The sequence below is a fragment of the Parasteatoda tepidariorum genome, chromosome 6 (genome assembly GCF_043381705.1).
Source record: "Parasteatoda tepidariorum isolate YZ-2023 chromosome 6, CAS_Ptep_4.0, whole genome shotgun sequence".
In the NCBI taxonomy this organism is placed as follows: domain Eukaryota; kingdom Metazoa; phylum Arthropoda; class Arachnida; order Araneae; family Theridiidae; genus Parasteatoda; species Parasteatoda tepidariorum.
Genome location: NC_092209.1, coordinates 9512815 through 9534149, shown reverse-complemented (window position 1 = coordinate 9534149; position 21335 = coordinate 9512815). Strand labels below are relative to the sequence as shown.

Genomic DNA, 21335 nt, shown 5'->3' with positions numbered 1-21335 from the left:
ATGAGGCCGTGAGTCTTCAAAAAATCGAGGAAAAGGAGAGGTCTCTCAAGAACCTCTTCCATGGTGAAACCCAGGCAATCAAGTAGATGGTGAGGACTAGCCTCGCTGGAGTTGCACTTTTTACAAGATGGAAAAAGGGTTCTTTTTGCTACAAGTTTAGCAGTTAATAATTCTATTAAGAGCAGAAACGAGATTACTTTCCGGTCCTTATATCCAACAAATTTAGCTTATAATAATAGATGTCTTGAGAAAATAATCGAATGTTAATTTTTTTAGTCCTTTGTAGCCCCAGCATACATTTCTACAACGTTTAGTAATTTTAAATTTCTAAGTCTTATCGTTTTAGTGCAGCAAACCAAAATGTAACGTTAAGTTGAACATCCAAAATAGAGGTGGAGTCAACGTCGGCAGTGGATCTTATGTTTTTTTAATATCGAAAGATATTACTAAGATCAAATAAAAGTGCTTACGCTTAGTTTCGAAACAACTAACATCGTAGGACAATTTTCATATTTTTACGTATGTCAAATTGCTCATTAAAGAAAATTAACGTTGATTGCAGGGCCGGGATAGCCTGGTTTGCAGGGAGCTGGACTCATATTCGAAAGAACGGGAGCTCGAATCCAGTCAGCCACAAAGACTCCCCCATGTAGTAAATGATGACTGGCACATGTTAAATCCGTCGGGTCACAAAGTCCTCTATGTACCATAACAAATTTTACCTCTGAGGTTACTGAATTGGAGATTGACAGTTCTCTGGTTCAGGTCATAAGTACGATCTGTGGATGTATGAATGGGTCCACCTTATAAACGGGTGTGACAGAAGTCGAGTTCTTGGCCATAGATGGCCCCATTAAACAACTGGAGCAATAGCAGCCCCTGTCTTCATGGACTGCAACGACAACAACAACATCGATTGCAATACTCGTCTAAATCTTGGATAAAGCTTAAAATGCGAGTTTAATTCATTAATGTCTAATCACAAAATGTGGATACAATATGAAAAATAAATATTTTCAAAAGACAGCTGTTTATACCAAATGGTTCTATCATTATGTTACCTACAAATTTAGTTATAAAAAATGCGTTTTCAATCGACTTCAGATCTAAATGTTAATTGAACATGTCTTGAAATGTGAGCTCAAAAATTCACTATAAATCAAATCGTTAATGAAGATGGACAAAGCATGACATGTGTGTTTAAAAAATTTAATATGTAGCTTAAAATACGAGTTTAAGGAAATGCACATGAGTTGACCTGTGTCTCTGAAACTGCTCCTTGTTGACAGAGGCGCGCACAGTGGGTGGTGAGTGAATACGGATAGTAAAACGTCAAGATTTGTAATTTTTTTTATTAAATACATCACCATCTCTATAACCAAATAATTGAAAATAATTACTTACAATACAGCTTAAACATATAAGGGTAACATCGCACACCACTCAGGCACAACGACATATTGACGTGAATTAGTGAAGTGTTCAACAATACATGACTTTCAGACAAATTAAGTAACTACATGCACACGGAATGACATCACTCGGATTATCTGTGAAAGAAACTATACCTATTGCCAACACATGATAGAAACTTAATGCTGCTAATTCAATATGCTCAGAGGAGTAACATACCACTCCAACACTCTTTACCAGACAAATTGAAATTTTTTCACCCCATGACTTATCATTTCTTGATATAGAAATGCTCTTTAATTGCGCTATAAACATCAACTCGCAACGGAATGCCAACTGCTCCGGACACCCCAAAATAATAAAAAAACGGCAAATATTGGACAATTTTTGCATTCATTTTAAGGCGGGCTTAGCATGGCACAGCTATAATAAAGTGGTGAATTATATAAGCCTATGAACTATTTAGAAATAGTGGTGGATAAAAATCTACTAAATTGAATTTATTAAACCAAGAATCACAATTGATAAAATACCACTTCAAAATATTTATTTGTTGTCCGGAGCAAGTTGGCATCTCTGTGTTGACGTCTGAGACGCGTTAATTATTGTTTTGACATAAGAAACAAATGACATCTCCCAAACGTCTTAGTATGTCAAGGGTTTAAGTAAATAATTGTAAATAATTAAGGGAGTAATGCTTACCAGCAAATGCAACATGCACTTTGTTTTCAGGACGGAAAATTTGTACATACTGAGGCACACTCGGCGCAAAATCTCTCACAGCCCATGACCTGAGAATTGTATGTTCATCCTGTTAAGGGTGAAAAAACATATTTAAGGTTAACAGGATGAGTAACTACAATAACTGAGGGCATCCTGTTAAAGGGAAGAAACATATTTAAGGTTAACAGGATGTGTAACTACAATAATTGAAGGCATCTACTACATTGAGAACAAAAGAATACAAATAAAAATAGTATTTAAATATTAGCAGATATAATGCGTGAAAAAAAAAACAATTAGTATTTTCGGAGTTGTTGTGGCTCAGGGGTTAGAGCGTTCGCCTTCCATTGAAGTGAACCAGGTTCGAATCCTAGGTATGGCTGGTCGATACGAATTCAGCACTCGGCTCACACCGACCACAATGCTGACGTAAAATATCTTCAGGGGTAGACGGATCATGGGTAAGATTCCCCTGCAGTTAATCTAACTGCAGGTCCTCGTGGTCTTCCTCTCCATGTAACGCAAATGCGGGTTCGTTCCATCAAAAAGTTCTCAACGACGGTGAATTTTCCCCAATACTTGATTCATGAGTTCCCTTGTCTTCTGGATTGGATTCAGAATTACAAGGATACGGAGTTGAACATTAGTAGTCACAAATCCAAATACTGGGGTTTAACGTCGGTTGCAAAGTAAAATAAAATTAGAAGTGCCATACACGTGTCAGTTTAAACTCTCTTTTTGGTTACTACAATTAAATTTATCCACTTATTTAGATGTATAGCACAAAGATGTATAACATAAGTAACAAAAAAGAATAAAGAAAATTAAAAATAAGTTTCTTATACTGAGCATAAGCTTCAAGTATATAAAACCCGTAAAATAAGTTAAATATACAAGGAAAAAAAGGAAGAAAAAAAACATAAATAATTTAAAAGAGAAGAAAAAAATATTAATAAATAAAATTTTTGTTAAAAAATATTTAAATATTAAAAATTAAAAAGCCGTAAAAATGAAATAAGGAAACGATGTAATAATCTCGTTTTCAACTCACACGATTATGTCCTATAAAAAGAGAGGTACTATAGTACATAAAAGTCATTAGACGTTATTCAGCATTCAGCTGGTATTGGATAATTAAGCATTATATTATTAACACAGGATAAAAATGAAAGGAAGAAATTTTTTAACAAACTGCTGTTGAGGTTTTACATTGAGCCAAACTGTGTCATAAACACGGGTAATTTATAACAGAAAATGAAATCTCTACTTACTGCTGCTGAGCGATCTGCATAATTTCTGGCTGCAAGTATGAAGCATGCTTCCGCTGCATTCATCCTAAAATATGAAACAAGAAATTTAAAGTATCGTAAATTAAAGCACAGATTTAACAAGATAATCTGTTCAGGACATTAAGAATTCTACTATGGAAAGAGACCATTAGTAATTTTAGCGCTAATGCTCTAAATTTGAAACATCTTTAGCACTGAAAAAAAAATTGCTTTTTTCAGTGGTCTCCAACTAATGATCCATGAAAATGTTTAATCGAAAATACTCTGAGAAGGAAAGTTTTCCTTAAAAAATATTGTAACATTATTCCAAAAAAGGAAAAATAAAAGAATTTGATTAGATTTCTGAATAGATTAGGAATCTAATTTGATAAAAAATGTAATCTAGCTGAAAACAAAAATTATAAATACACGTTTTTCCTTCATAATTCTCACAAAATTCATGACACAACGGATGGTGTCTTATTAATTGTCATTAAAACACTTAATTCTATTTAATCCATCTCTATAGCTCCAATAATCACATAGAACTACTTCCAGGTTCTAATGAATCTTGAATCTATCCCAATGACTCATGAATTCATTAATGGTGTACTTTTATTGTACTTATGTAAAGTACTTATACGATCTGTACGAACATACGCCTCGGAATAATGGACAATGCTCTCAAAAGTTGAATGTGCATTTGGTGTATTCGATAGAAAAATCCTTCGATATTCAGATTAATTGACTACAGTGAAGAAGATTCAATCATGAACTTTACCACCTTTATAAAGAACATGATATTACTAAATATAGCAAAATTCAAAGCATGAAATGGGCTGGTCATCTATTGCGGTCACCAGGTGAATGTACATCAAAAAGAATTTTTATGACTAGGCCATCTGGAAATCGCCCAAGAGGAAAACATAAACTCAAATGGTTCGATTCTGTATATAAGGACTTCCTCGTACTGAACTGTAAAAACTGCTGAACCGTTGCTAAGAATTTACAGATCATGATGGAAGAGAATCTTCGAGAAGGCCAGGACCCATTATGGGCTGTCTCGACAATAATGATGATAAGTTTATTGGTGTCTATCTACTAAACTGCATGAATCCATTCATGATTCCACCTATTTGAATTGTAGAAACTAATTTGAGACGAAAGGAAGAATTATTATTATTCAAAATAAAGAAATAAATTAATATTATTAATGCTCATTTTAATTTTCGAAAAGAAGAAATTAGCAACACAAGTATTTTATTATAATGAAATATTTTGCAGACTCAATATTATTTTTTTTACATTAAATTTTAATATAAATAACCATATCTGCATCTGAAGCCAATGCTTATCATCCTTTTTAAAAATAAAGTGCTTGTTAGCAGAAAGGAATATGCAAAAAGTGCGCAAAATAAAATACGGACCACTCTGAATACTTTTTTGATCTAATGATCGGATCTTCACTATCTAGGACTCCATCTTAATGGTTTGAGGGGGTGATCTAAAATATACTAATTATATGGTGCAGATGATAAGTTACGAAATCAGACACAAAAATGTACTTTTTCTGAATACTTTCTCTGAATAAACATACGTTTCTTACGACGGTTTCGGATTTTTGACCCCCAAACTATAGGGGGTAGCCGCACTCGGGGAAATATGGGCCCTAACGCTTGGTCAGGAGAGCTATAAAAAGTTTGGACCCTTAATATTAATTTCATTTTTTGCGTATTTCCCCATTCGAGACCTGTTAATTCAGAGCCAAGAATTCATATGGCCTCACTATTCCCTTCAGGGTTGAAGCTATCTCAATCCAAACAAACAGTGTTTTAATTAAAACCAAAACGAGTTACGCAAACATTGTGTCTAACTCAAAATGCTAAATGGAATTAGCCATTTAACGCACGTATGTTTTTAAAAGATCAGATTGTTTGAAGTTAATTTATCTAACTAAAGCGTAAAAATATATTTCATCTGGTGTTACGGTTTAACGTTACGGAAAGATACATTTTGGGTAATTCTAAGTAATTAAGCGTAAATGAAGGAATAAGCCAAGCGTTAATGAAAGCGTGATGTGGATTCTTTTGTCACTGACAGTTCGTAAAATGTTGATTTGCAGTTCATTCACATTTGTGTAAATAGAGTGCTCTGAAAAATGCAGGGCTTCGAAACGTCCAATTTAATTTGGCTACTTGCCATGCTAGATGCAACTGAATAAGGCAACTAAAATTGTGGAGATGCTCGCTATTTCTTTTAATCATGCATTTGTTTCACTGATCTAAAGTTGACGAATTATGTAGAACACATAAAATAAAGAGAAATTTAAATAAATAAACAAATAAGTTAAAAACCAAGTTATTTAAATGTTTTAAAAGAAGCAAATTATTTATTTATTTATTTAGGTTTTGGCAAATCCAAAACAAAAACGTAGGGCGAAAAAGGTAGGAAATTTTTGAAATTTTCGCAAAAAACTTCAGTAGTGATAGTAGTGATTTTCAGTAGTGATAGAAGTTAACGAAATGTTACAGTCTACGCTATTCTTCCTAAGTCTGACAAAAAAAAGTTATTTTTCCTTTTTAATTCACTTGAATTCATTTTCTATGGTATTTATATAATTTTTCTTTTTAGTTCAAGTAGTTTGTTTTTGTCGGAAAGTAATTGAAAATTCCATTGGAGATAAACTTTGATATAACCAGCTTAAAAAAATCCAGTTAAAATTAGAGCTCCTTAGCTAATTGGAAAGTGGCCAAAACTTTGATTGGCGATAATATAGCATTTAATTCTGCTTGTATTACTCAATAAAGAATTAAAACTCGTATTGTCATTAGGCGAAATGAAAATTTCAAGTCTGTAAGTAATTAGTTTTCGAAATTTTAACTGCCGATAAACTATATTTGGTGATTCATAGTCAATATGTTTTGCTCGCACTGGTCGAAAAAATTTTAAAACATGCGTTGTTGACCGTTTAAATGCCTAGTAGAGATTTGATTGATTAAAATATTTGAAACTGTCAAAATTTCCCCAACGCACGAGAGCGAGTAAATAATAACGTTGTATCAGTTTATTGCATTTATGCTTTTAAAATTACCTAGTTTATACACCGAAGAGCCATTACATTATGACCACCCTCCATCTATAACAATGGGCTCGCCCAGGTTTTGGTTTCTCGCCCAGGAACAATGTTTTCATGGGGCGCATTAGGACCCATAATCCTCATACAACAATCCCTGACGTCTGTAAAATACTTCAACATAGTCGCAGACCAGGTTCATCCATTCATGGCAACAGTTTTTCCTGCGGGGGAGGGTGTTCACCAACANTCATGGCAACAGTTTTTCCTGCGGGGGATGGTGTTTAACAACAGGATAATGCACCATGTCATAAGTGTCGAGGAACATTCCAGTGACTTTCAAGTCATGTTTTGGCCCCCAAATTCACCTGACCTTAATCCAATAGAGATTTGTGGTTCTACTTGGAAAACCAAATTCGTGCTGCCACGCTACCCCCTCGCAATGTGAGGGACTTGCAGGACCAGTTGGTGATCGCTTGGAACCAGATACCTTCGACTACCTATCAGCACCTTGTGGAATCAATACCACGGCGGGTGCTAGCAGTTTTGAGGGCTAAAGGTGGTCCTACATGTTATTACCAGGGTGGTCATAATCTAATGGCTCTTCGGTGAATGTATCATACCTGCCAACTCTTCCGGATTTTCCGGAAGATTTTATTTTCGTATTTAAAGAGGTAGCAATACTCATGTTATTCCAATTAACTTTTTGAATTATAATGATAATTATAAATAAGTTTGACCACCACTACATATAAATAATTACAATAAATATATAAGAGCGTAATAATCCTTGTCCAAGTGAATTTCAACGGGATCAAAATATAAATATATTTTTGAGTCAGATTGTTTTTCGTTTAGTGCTTTATTACCACTCTGAAATTCCATTCCCGGAAAGAGTGAAAGTTGGCAGGTATGATGTATTAGTTTAAAAGTGCAATACATTAACAGTAGTACACACTTGCAGAAACTTGATTTCAGTATTGTATTATTTCTATCTAAAGTATAGTAGTATTGTATTATTTTTTATCTAAATTTGAATTCAGTAATGCATAAACGCATTATTTCGCATGTATAAACGTTTCGTATAAATAAATGTTTCGAGTATATAAGTGTAAAGTAGCATCGTATTTTTCCTATCTGAATAAGAATTCAGTATTGTACAAACGATGCAACAATATATTTCATTTTGGCTTTTAAAATTATCTAGTTTAAATGTAATAATTTTAAAATGTGTGATACATTAACAGTACTACACACTTGTAGAAATTTGGATTCAATATTATACTATTTATATCTCAGCATAGAAGTATTGTATTATTTCTATCTAAATATGTATTCAGTAATGCATAAATGTATTATTTCGTTTATATAAACGCTTCGTATAAATCAGGGGTTGCCAAACTTTTTTGATCATCGACCCCTACATAATTTTTCGAAATCTCCATCGACCCCCATAAAAGTAATTTTCTGTTAATTAAAATAAAACTATTAGATATTGTGTTTGTACATTTATTTTATGATTTTGAACATTTATTAAAGTAATAGTACATAGTGTAACAATAGTTTTATGAAAAATATATTAATGTTGAAATATAAATACCTTAATATTTATGAAATAATAAGTAATTATAAGTAAGTAGAAATAATAAGTAAAGTAACTACGGATTTATTGCTTCTTAATCAATGACATGGGTGTGCCTGGTGTTTTTTTTTTTGCAAGGTTCGTTATATTGGGTTCAAAATTGGTCAATTTTAATCTTAAATCCCCTCGAAACTCCACATTTAATTTATTTCTGTTCTTAGTTAAGATTGAATTTACGTGACTGAAACCGGCTTCAACCATATAGGAACTTGGAAATGCTATCATAAATGGCTGAGCCACTTCGTAAAGTCTTACATATTTTGGCATTAATATTTGTCCAAAATTTGCTTATTGTTAAATTTTTAAAAAGCGTCTTTGCTTCAAATCCCCATAATAATTCAGCAAGCTCATCTTGCAGGTTGATGTCCACGTTTTCAATTTGAGCAGAAAATGGCACAATAATCCAATCCGGGATGTCAATGTTTTCCAAATCAACAAAACGCAGTTTAAAATCGTCGCTCAATTTTTGAAGTTTACCTGTATATATTTTTAAGTCTTCTTTTCTTATTTCTAATTGTCACATATCTGAAAAATACTGATAATCCTTCGACCAATCGACCCTTCCGGGGCGGATCGACCCCCATTCGACCCCCTGGCTCAGATCGACCCCTGCTTATGTTAAATAGACCCCTGGGGGGCTATATAGACCACTTTGGCGACCTCTGGTATAAATAAACGTTTCGAATACATAAACGTACTGTAAGTATTGTTTCATTTCTAGAGTTTCAATTCAGTATTGCATAAGCGTTGTAACAATATATTTCATTTATGCTTTTAAAATTATCTAGTTTAAATGCAACAGTCTTTATAATTTTTATCCATTAACAGTAGTACACACTTGCAGAAACTTGGATTCAGTACTGTATTATTTCTATGGGATTATAATTTCTATCCAATAAAATTTGCAGTGGAAAATTTCATGGTTTGAAAAAAAAATATTTAACAGTGATAAAGGTTAATTTATAAGCATTTTTAAGGATCGTATTCACGTTATTCTTTTTACTTTTTTTCAGTTAAGAGTGAGAAAAAAAATGTAATTAATTGGTTTGTTTTGAAAAGAAGATAATTTTAAAATTACTGTTTTTTAAACAGACCTAGTTTCCTTTTTTGTATTTCTGTTCATTTCAAGCACCAAATATTCAAAGCACAACTTCTTTGAATTTTCCAGCAGCTTTTCATTTTTTTCTTATAAATTAATGCCGCAACAGCTTAGTGGGGGTCAACGGGGCTAGAGAAATTAAGGCTTCACAATTTCATGCCGAACCATGAGGTGGCAATCTGGTCAGCACTGCCCACCGGGTAGCTAATTTACAATCCAATGGTCTTTAACGACTCGTTTTCTTTTTTAAATATTTTTGTCTTGATTGTAGATGGTCTTAATTATAATGTAAACTTTTATTTCTTTTAAAATTTGCAACTTGAATAAAAAAAGTCAGGAATTAATTAATTTTACTTAAGAAAATGCCAAACAGGAGAGCAGTTGTTAAATGCCACTGGATTGGAAAATCGCCATCGCGTCTCTTTGCTTCACAGACAAGCCGATACTCATCGATCTGAAACTTGGCGATCATCAAAATTTCACCAAATGTAATAATTCAAAAATAATGACACAAGCAATTTGTGGACTATAGAGGGAATGAAATGACTAATTTTAGAAATGTTTTATTTTAAAAGAGGAAAAAAATCGTTAAATTACAATTTTCGAGTTTAAATTGAATAAATATAATAGTTATATACGTAATTCATTTCATTCTTTGATTGACTTTAAATCCTCAGAGAAAAAAAAAACCATGTTTGCAATTGTTCTTGTTGTTTGTAAATCGGATTTCATTTCAACGAAATTGTTTTAAAAAAGTTTCAAATAAATTCTAATTCATCCAATCGTCGAATTTATATTACAGATTTTCTAATTTAACCAATTGATGCACTAACGTAAACAAGTGCAAAACGCGTAAAAACAATAAAGCTTTATAATATCATCTGATAATAAAATTTTTACATGGAATCATGCATCGTATAATTTGGAACATTCAATCTTATATTTTCACCAAATGTAATAATTCGAAAATAATGACACAAGCAATTTGTAGACTAAAGAAAGAATGCAATGTCTCAATTTTAGAAATGTCTCATTTTTAAAAAGTAAAAAAAATCGTTAATTTACAATTTTCGAGTTTAAATTGAAACATAATAGTTATATACATAATTAATTTTATTCTTTGATTGACTTTAAATCTTTAGAGGGAAAAAAACCATGTTTGTAATCGCTCTTGTTGTTTGTAAATCGGATTTCATTTCAATAAAATTGTTTTAAAAAAGTTTCAAATAAATTTTTAAAAAATCTGAAATGAGGCCTTTTAAAAGAAATAATGATTATTTTATTAAAAAAATAGAGAGAAATAGAATTTTGAAAATACCTTGCCCTTGCCAAATCGAAGTCTTTCAGTGCTGATCCTTGAATGTAAATAACTCTCTGTGCCCACATTGGAACTTGCAAGATCATTTTCATAGTTGCATCCAGCTCACAGGGTGATAAAAGCACCACATAATAATCCTGAAAACGAAAACAGATTTTATTACTCATAGAAATTTATGAATGAATGGAAGCATCATACAATTTATACTGTTTGGTTTGACCCCCACTGCAGTTAAGTCCATAAGCGTGATATCATAACAATACAATAAATGTGATCACATACCAAAAATGAGATGTTATTTTAATTCCCATTAGAACGTTCACACTAAATCATTCAATCTACTATAGGGACCAAAATTTAGTCGTATGATTTAAAAAAGTTTCAAAGAATTTATTTAAACCATCCTTTGATTTTACTACACATTAAATGTGAAACACCTTTAATACTCTTTGAATGAAGAAAGAGTAACAGGACAATCTAAATTCTTATCCTAAGTCCAAGGTTGAAATTTAAGGTCATTTATAATCTGACCTTTTAACCCTTTTGAATCTTACGGGACATATATGTCCCATCAGACTATCCAAGTATGCTTTGGGATAAATAAATCCCCTTTTAACATAAGATTTGCACATTACAGTCTTGAACTTCTGTTCAGATGGTTAGCGTAGCTTTGAAGACATCACACGTTTGTGAAGATTTATGCATCATATCATGAAGAAAATAAGTGAAATAAAACTAAGTCACCGTCGAGCATCATAATATTTATATCCTTTTACGTTATTTTTAGTTGCATGATTTTCTAAATTTATTATATGGAAATAATTTTAAAAAAATTACTTCTACGTAGTTGGGATGTATATGTCCCAGTAGTCTTTTTTCATGGGACATTATTGTCCCACCAGGTCTAAAAACATAAAAAACACTTTCCAGCAAGTTTTTATACATATTATTTGTAAAACTTCTTAGTAGTATTATCTATGGTAAAAAAAAAAAAAAAAAAAAAAAAAAAATTAAAANAAAAAAAAAAAAAAACAGTGTGTTTCCAAAAGAAATTCTTTAGCTATGAAAAATTAGAAACCAGTTTTAAATGGTTAAAATAAAATTACTTTTTCAAGGGATACAATAAATTTATAAGGCATTTATTGCTTGAAAATTATTTTCAATCAAGGTTTGTGAATTGTCAGCCCTCTTTCACTGTTCAATTTGAGCTAAAACATAGGTGGTCGTTGCTATTATGTTGACGAACGTTATTTATCGGAAAAAGCAGCTCCGAATTAGTATATTATTTTTACTGCATTTTTTTCCAATGAAGTGGTCATTTTAATCCTTTTCGGTTGCAGTGCAGCCAGTCTGTTAACACTGATTCAACAAATGATACCAACTACTAGAAATGTAAAACTGAATGTTTTTAAATCGAGAAAGTTCGTGCTGATTTTCGATTGACGGTGCTCCCAAAGGTTCACCTAAAATATTCAAATGTTAGCAAAATTTTTTGTGTTGTCAAAAGTTTGTGAAAAACGTTACTTTAACTGATAATCTTAAAAAAATAAAATGGAATTAATGATAAATTCTTAAAGAACTTACTGATGTATTTTGTCATTATTAAATAATAATCTGTCTAAACAAACCCCTTAAAATAAAATTCCGTTTCTTTTTTTTAAAGTTCAATATTGTACATTTGAAAATTATTCTATTTCAAACTTATTAACTCAGTGCATATCTTACATTTATTTTACTTTTAAAATTGTTCAGTTACAGATAACACTGACGAACAAATTTTTTGTTGGTTCAGGTTAGGAGAATTCAAATATAAATTTTTTTAAATGATATTTTTTTTCAACTTTTTTTTGTCGAAATGTACAAGTTTAAAATGGAAAGTTATATATAACAGGAGGTAGCTTGGATGTTACGAAAAAACTGTTGGGTGAGTTATGACTCATCATCTGGATTAAAATTACTTAGAAGCACATGCCCGGAAATGTCATCGTAGAAGGCAAAGGACGGTTACAACTTGTTCAGAAACACACAAAGTAACAGTTCATAATAAGGAAGCGCCCCTAGAAGCGATGACGACATTTCCTGGATCGGGTTACTATGAAATTTTATTTCTGATGTAGTGCTGTAACTCCCCTACATCTGTAGATACAATGTATCTACATTGTATCTACCGGACTGTAGAAAAATATTTTCGAATGGTAGCTTTGTAATGTATGATTCTTGATTTAATAAATTCGATTTATAGGGTTTTTACATACCACTACTTCTAAATAATTCAAAGGTTTAAGTTATACTCACTTTTGGTACCAAAAAAACCGTGTTGAGCCTTTTAAAAAGTCAGCAAAAATGACCTAACATCTGCAAATATTAGTTTTAAGTTCTCTACCGCTTTTTGAAATATTCTGTCTTCCCCGGAGCAGTTGGCATCTCTGGACACATCTCATGTTTTATATGTTACTGTGAATGACTGAAATTGGTGGTGGTTGACTTCCATCAGTGAATGTTGACAATCACATAGTCCCTTTGGTAAATGTTCGAGCTAGGTCTAGTTTAGTTCAACTGCCCTACAGTGATGTTTTGTTAAGGTCAAGGACATTTGTCCGGTACTTCGCACACTGATGTTTTTCTCAATATACCCTCAGGAGATATTAAATAATCGAATAAGCATAATAATATCAATAAATAAATTTATCTAAAATCGGACTAGGTGATTATTGACATTCACCGGTGAAAATCGGCATTTTCTTGATCATTCACGATATTATATGTACCAATTTTAAACGTGTACAATTAAAAAAAAATAGATTAAATAGTCATTAAGAAAACTGTTGCTTGCAAAGAGAGAAATCGATTACAGACATGAAATAAGTGATACGAAGATATCTAAGATCTGTTAAGAAAATATCATGCTACACAAAACGAAAAACAGTTTAGTTTAATTAATTATCGTTATTCTTAAAAAAATATTTTAAAAAGGTGCAATTTGTGGTTAATTTTTCATTCTGTTTAGGAATAAAAAAATCATAATTACTTTTATGTTTGTTCTAGATTGAGTTGTTATGATGAATTTTTCCAGTTTTCAAGATTTACATTTTTCCATTGCGGGTTAAATCATTATAAACTATTGTTTTCTTACACTAATTCAGTTTTTTGAGAATGATATCGGGTATATGTGTCCAAATACCCCAACGGCCTCGAAAATTTTTGGTTCAACAAACATTCAAAGAATTGTAGTTAGTTAATTTATTTATATTTTCAGTTCAATTTAAGTTCCGTAACATGGTTAATTATATGAACTTGATAAAAAAGATCATATCGATGAGTAAATTATAGTCTTAATACTAAAACTTTCTAAAATATCAAGCCTGATCATAAACTAAACTCAGCAGCGCGACAGCCCATAGAGGGCCAAGGCCTACTGTGCTCATCTCAGTTTTCTTGACCTTGGGCTCTGCGGTGCAGGAGCAGATGTTCCGGTCAGGTGGTCAGCCGAACGCGGAACCCCCAGTGTTTAGTTCCCAAACATGCTTGGTACTCATCTATCGACCCACTGAAAGAATGAAAGGGTGAGTCAACCTTGCCCGGCGCGAGGATCGAACCAGGGACCTGTGGCACGACAGAGCGAAGCGCTACCGCTCAGCCACCCGGCGTCAAGCCTGTTCATACTTCATGTAATAAAGACAGTATCATATCGGCCGTGGGATACGCTGCAAGTTTTTTTATGGTTCGTATCAAATTTAGGAAGCTTCATATTGTTTACACTTTGTAAACTATTCAGAAAAACGGATGACGTGTAGAATTAATTAAAAACATCAATAAAGCTATATATTCCTGCAATCTTATCTAGCAACTAATAACTTATTTAGAAAATAGCAGTATACGAAGTTTATATGAGTTATTGAAAGAGACAAAACATTAAGTTTACAAGTATTTTTATCGTTCGAGAAGTTTCGCAGAAGTTGCGAATCAAATTAACACATTATGAAATACACTGTCGCACCCAACATGTTTCAACACGCTCAGAGGTTGTTTGGCAAACGACGTCAATTCATCTAAAGCTNCATCAGTGAATGTTGACAATCACATAGTCCCTTTGGTAAATGTTCGAGCTAGGTCTAGTTTAGTTCAACTGCCCTACAGTGATGTTTTGTTAAGGTCAAGGACATTTGTCCGGTACTTCGCACACTGATGTTTTTCTCAATATACCCTCAGGAGATATTAAATAATCGAATAAGCATAATAATATCAATAAATAAATTTATCTAAAATCGGACTAGGTGATTATTGACATTCACCGGTGAAAATCGGCATTTTCTTGATCATTCACGATATTATATGTACCAATTTTAAACGTGTACAATTTTTTAAAAAAAAAGGATTAAATAGTCATTAAGAAAACTGTTGCTTGCAAAGAGAGAAATCGATTACAGACATGAAATAAGTGATACGAAGATATCTAAGATCTGTTAAGAAAATATCATGCTACATAAAACGAAAAACAGTTTAGTTTAATTAATTATCGTTATTCTTCGTAAATTATTTTAAAAAGTTGGCACTTCATACGTAATTTTTCATTCTGAATAGGAATAAAAAATCATAATTACTTTTATGTTTGTTCTAGATTGATTTAGTTATGGTGAATTTTTCCAGTTTTTAAGATTTACATTTTTCTATTGCGGGTTCATTCATTATAAAGTATTGGTTTCTCACACTAATTAAATTTTTTGAATGATATCGGGTAGAAGTCCAAATACTCCAACAACGTGAAATTTTTTGGTTCAACAAACATTCAAAGAATTTTAATTAGTTTATTTATTGATATTTTTAGTTCAATTTAAGATCCGCAACATGGTTAAATTATGAACTTATATCGATGAGGAAATTATAATCTTGATAATAAATATTTCTAAAATATCAAGCCTGTTCATACTTCATTTAATAAAGACAGCATAATGTCGGCCGTGAGATACTCTGGAAATTTTTCACGGTTAGTATCAAATTTCGGAAGCTTTATATTGTTTACACTGTGTAAAGTATTCAGAATAATGAATGACATGTTGAATTAATTAAAAACATCAATAAAGCTATATATTCCTACAATCTTATCTAACATCTAATAACTTATTTATAAAATAACAGTATATGAAGTTTATATGAGTTATTAAAAGAGACAAAACATTACGTTTACAAGTATTTTTATCGTTCGAGAAGTTTCGCAGAAGTTGCGAATCAAATTAACACATTATGAAATACACTGTCGTACCCAACATGTTGCAACACGCTCAGAGGTTGTTTGGCAAACGACGTCAATATATCTAAAGCTGCTCTCAATTTCACAATTCTAATAGAGTTTCGTTAAGGTCTGTTTTGAAACTGCCCATGCGCGGAGTACGTCTTGTCAATTATCAAGGGGAACGTAAACACAATTCACCAACCTGGTCTAAATTGAATAGCTGAGAGAGGGAGTTTATTTCACTCATTTGTTACAAAGATATAATAGCGGAATAAAACGGGTTTGTGTCATATAATTTAATCTATCATATATATATATATATATATATTGTATATATTATGCATATAAGTTAATTATAACTATAGAAAAAACATGTTAAAATAAAATATTTTTAAAAAAATTAAAAAGCCGGAAAACAAAATAATAAGATTACGTAATCACGTCATCAGCTCACACGATTATATCAAAAGAAAGGAAATGCATTCTAACATTGTATTAATACAGCCAAAGCAAAATACATCAAAACAATCGTGTGAGGAGTGCTCAAAAATGGAAACGAAAATGGAACATATTAAATAAGAAGTGTATCAATATAAATTATAGTAAACAACTCACGTTTTAATCCATGCTATAATTTTAGTTTCTTTCATCATTGAATTTTTTTACGTATTATTTTTTTCCGTGAATGATATTTCGTATTTTCAATACTGTTTCCGATCCACGTTAAGTCGGAAAGAGGTAATTGTTTATAAACCATCCCTTAAAACTAGCAAAATAAAAAAAAAGATCAAAGTTCGTGCTCTAGTTCCTGAGTTATTAGCAAACATACATGCAGGCAGAGTTTGCCTTAATATATAGAAAAAAATGAGAAATTAAAACAAGAAAAAAAAATTAAAAAACTTTTTATTAAAAAAAATTACGATTAAACTCTGAGTAAAGTTCTCTTTAATCCGAAACGAAGCATGAAAATAAAAATAAAGATATTTCTTACACAATTTTTAAAAAAGAAAACAAACACGCATGAACGTGTATTTCGTTGTCACAAATCGTCTTTTTTTGTCTGCTCGGATAAGCGTTGGGTTTACGTCTTTTGTTAAACTCGATGTTTTTATTTTAGGAAGTGACATTTTATAAGTTATGAAAAATTGTACGGTAAAGACTAAATCATGATACATGAATAAATTTAAATCCTTATATCCCGTTTTACTTTAAATATGCAGCATTATACTCCGAAAAACGATTTTTTGAATAAATTTGACTGAAAACGAAAAGAAAATATTATTTGGCAGCTCTCTTCTCCGATAGTTTCCTGGGTATGAAAGGAATATTGAACCGAAATATATTAGACATCTGTAGCAGATCGATTTTCTTGGTGCATAGACACAGTAACATGATGAAATTTAAATAGTTTTTCTTTTATGACAAAGAAACGTAATTTTAAAAATTTATACAAATACTTTTAAATTAATTTCTAGGACTTTTTAAACAAAAGCAGTTTTCATAGTAAACAGAAAAAAAAGTATACATTTGATTTCTTTTGTACGTATAAATATATGAAAAGTCAAATCCATGAGTCAGCATGAATTTTAAACCAAAGTTTTCCAAATCCCTAAATTAAAAAGTGGTGACGAACTTTTCTTAAAACTACATTAAAATTTACATTTCATTTACTATTATAAAACTATAGTTTTGTAGATTTAGCACTATGATAAACGAAATTAATATACTTTTAACAAATATGGACATTAAAAAATATGTATTTTTTTCCAAAATTAGCTACCAGTTTAAGAAAATCTCCAAGTCGAGCTGACGAGGTTAATTTTATTCTATTTTTATATGACTTTCAAAATCTTAACAGAGTTAAACGTGTATTTTTTATGAAATTTTGAATGATTTATATGTAGCTATAAGTATAATGAATTTAAAACGAAGATGCTAATTATCTGTCTTTTGGTAAAAGATTTTGTAAACTGGCAGAAATTGAAAACTAAAAGTTTCATATAGTTTTGCTTAATTTTGTCAATACCTATCAAATTAATTCAATACCTTTTCGTCAATACCTTTAAAAGAGCAGCGATGGCTCAGTGGATAGAGCGTTCGCCTTCCAATGAGGTGAATCGGGGTTCGATCCCGGCGATGGCTGGTCGATGTGAATTCTGCATCCGGCTTGCATCGACCATAGTGCTGACGTGAAATATCCTCAGTGGTAGACGGATCATGGGTTAAGCGAGCTGGACTGGTAGCCAGTCGTGGACTATACGGGTAAGGGTTTCGCATGCCTAGGTACGTGTCCACGTCTGGAGGAAAGAAAGAAAAAAGTCCCCTTTCCGTCAGGCTAACCGAGGGAGGTTCTCATGGTCTTCCTCTCCATGCAACGCAAATGCGGGTTAGTTCTATCAAAAAGTCCTCCACGAAGGCAAATTTCTCCCAACACTTGAACCAGGAGTTCCCTTGTCTTCTGGATTGGGTTCAAAAATACAAGGCTACGGAGATGAACATTAGTAGCCGTAAACCCAAATATTGGGTCGGCTGTTCAACGATTTTTATAAAATATCTTTTAAAGGACCGGGCTAGCCTGGTTGGTAGGGCACTGTATACATGTCTAAGAGTTTATGGGTTTGATCCCCTCCGGTCGAAGACTCCCCGTGTAGTAAATGGTAGTTGATGCACTTCAAATCAGTCGAGTCGCAAAGTCCTCCATGCTCCCATAACAAATCAATACCTCTGGGGGTACTGTTTCAGGAGTTTCCTTGTCTTCTGGATAGGTTCAAAATTACAATGCTACGTAATTGAACATTAGTAGTCGTAGACCTCCAGAAAAATTGGGTCAGCTGTTCAACGGCGGATATAAAAAAAAACCTCTTAAAGAGCCGTGATGGCTTAGGGGATAGAACGCTCGATTTCCAATGAGGTGAACAGGGTTCGAATCCCAGCGATGGCTTGTCGACTCGAATTCCTCACCCGGCTATCAACGGATCATGGGTAGGCAGGTCATGGGTAAGAGTCCCCTTGCCGTCAGACAAATAGTGGGAGGCTTTCGCGCTTTTCCTTTCCATGTAACACAAATGTAGGTTACTTCCATCAAAAAGTCTTCCACGAAGGCAGATTTCGAGCAATACTTGATCCAGGAGTTCCTTTGTCTTCTGGATTGAGATCAATATTACAAATCTACGGAGTTGAACATTGATACTCGTAAACCCTGAATTGAGTTTGCTGTTTAACGACGGTTATAAAATAAATACTTTTTAAACGTTTAATATACGTTAGATATAGCAAATTTTAAAATGTAATGACTCCGACACTACTTCAAATCGCATGGAAGTGTATTACCGTTGGATTACATTCTACAATTGAAAATTATAATCCGTAGCAGTTGCATCAAGACATATTTTTTTTATATGTATTAAAATATTCAGCTAGTTATTAATTTAACTAAATAAATTTTTCCTTAATACAATTACTGTATCTTTTAGTATTTTCCAGATACGTATGAACCATAAGTTAAACTAATTTTCGATAATTGATTGATTTCCAAAATAAGAGAAAAAAAAAATTCCCTCAGCTACAATTGCATAGCCACTTAAATAATAAATAAACGAGAGTATGGTAACATTGCAAACTGGTAAATTATGTTCTTGAATTTTTTTAATGTTTATTCCAATATTTAAACACATAATAAAAGGAATAATATTTTTGTTTTATGTGTCAGTAAATCTTCTAAGACATCCAAACAAGATGATAAAACTGGGTCTCTCATTGAAGATAAAAGTTCCGCAAAATTTATCATACTTTATTATATAAAGATGGGTATTTTATAGAAAGGAAATGAAACTTTGTCAAAACATGTCACCCAGAATGACAGGTCACAGCATGAGCATTTTTCAGATTCTAAATAAGCCCTATTTCTTTTATAAAAAATTTATAAAAGTATATTTTAGTAAAAAAGCAATTTTTTTTCTATATTCTTTTTCATTCCTTCCTACAAATGCATTTTACAAGAGTTCACAATTTTGTCCTACAAAAATACACTATTATGAATAAATTTTTCAATTTGCGTTAGGTTGAATTTAAGATTGTTTTTCGTTGCTTAAATAAATAGAATATTGCGGTCTAAAAAATAATATAAAAACTGAAAAGTACGGCAAAAAATAATTTTTAGAGCGTTACTGTTTAGCTTGAGTTGTCAAACTAACTTTTATTTTGAGCATAATTACAATTTTTAAAAAAAAAAAAATTAGAACGTTAGACATCAGTTTGAATGATACAAAAGCTAATTTTGATGATATAACTTTTCGATGTGCTAACTATTATAAAATCTTCTTTCACTTTTTTAAAAAAATAAAATAACTTTTTTTGTCCATAGTAACCCCACATCCTAAATGCCCCTCCCTACTCCATTAAAAAATTCTTTGACTCTTTCAACTTGACTTTAAAGCTGTAATCAAACTGCATGGAGAAATAACAAGGGATAATTAGTTGAGTAAACCTTTAGATGCCTCACTGTTCAATTTTACAGTACTTTATATAAATACCATATGAAGAAAAGCATTATCATAGTCGGATTTTGTTTTGTAACCGCTGTTTCCACCGGTGAGATTAACCTGTACAAGATATTCGCACCACCCATAGTCTCATACGCGTAATAGATACGCCAGATCTATATTTGAAAAGCTTAAATTATTGTAGAAATGCTACCATCTGTAATTAAAAATATACCATTTTGATACGGTATATCGAAGCGTACGTAGAGGAAATGTTTACCAGACAGCGCATAAGTGGTAGTAAAGGATTATAAATCTAGATCTAGCTGTAGCAGCTGTAGTCTAGCTGTAGACACTATGCGGTCCACATATATTTAGTGATAAGTTTACCATGTAACCGGTTCCGTGTAATTTGCTCCGCTTTGTAAAATAGTATTTTCTAGTGGTAGCGAAATTTAAGTTACTTTTAGATCAGTATTTTTCATTATAGGTAATTTTTTCACCACTAAATATCAAAAATTATAAGTATGATATAAAATGCAACGGTTAAGCATCAAACCACTGGTTACTATATTAAAAAGTAATATCTAACTATCTTTCTTTATCTAATTTTACTCTATAATTTGCTACCACTTTATTAAAACTATTCCAGAAAGCGGAGCAGTTGGCATCCCTGTACTCTATTGTCACTTGACAAAATGTCACATGAATATCAGGTTGCAAAGCGCGACATCTATGTGTTGTCACCGGCCACTAACGTTTGGCTTGGACATGACACCAACGTGTTGTCACCGGCTGCTAGTGTATGGCTTGCGTATGGCACCAACATGTTGTCACCGGTAGCTAACGTTTGGTTTTCACGTGACAACACGTTGGTGTCACCGGATATGAAAGTGTTAAATTTAAGAAATATCCGTGTAGGCAATACCGGTCAATCGTACTTTATCTTAAAACATCAGTGCATAGTATATCGAGCTGTAGCTTTTAACCATAAAAAGTATAAGTGATAAAGGGCAAATCCACATCAACATTAGCATTTTCATTAAAAAATCATCAGTGTAGGGTGTACTGGGCATTGGGACCAAGCA

The 21335-nt window shown here is 32.1% G+C and overlaps 1 protein-coding gene across 1 annotated transcript in view; it reads right to left on the bottom strand.

Moving 5' to 3' along the window:
• Positions 1-21335, bottom strand: part of LOC107451644 (potassium channel subfamily T member 2-like) — a 339135-nt gene that overhangs the window by 54157 nt on the left and 263643 nt on the right. The window contains exons 13-15 of the mRNA XM_071181980.1: positions 10537-10673; positions 3408-3471; positions 2116-2224 (exon numbers count right to left, since the gene is read on the bottom strand). Of these exons, the coding sequence (XP_071038081.1) occupies positions 2116-2224; positions 3408-3471; positions 10537-10673 (310 nt within the window). The remainder of the gene's footprint in view (positions 1-2115; positions 2225-3407; positions 3472-10536; positions 10674-21335) is intronic.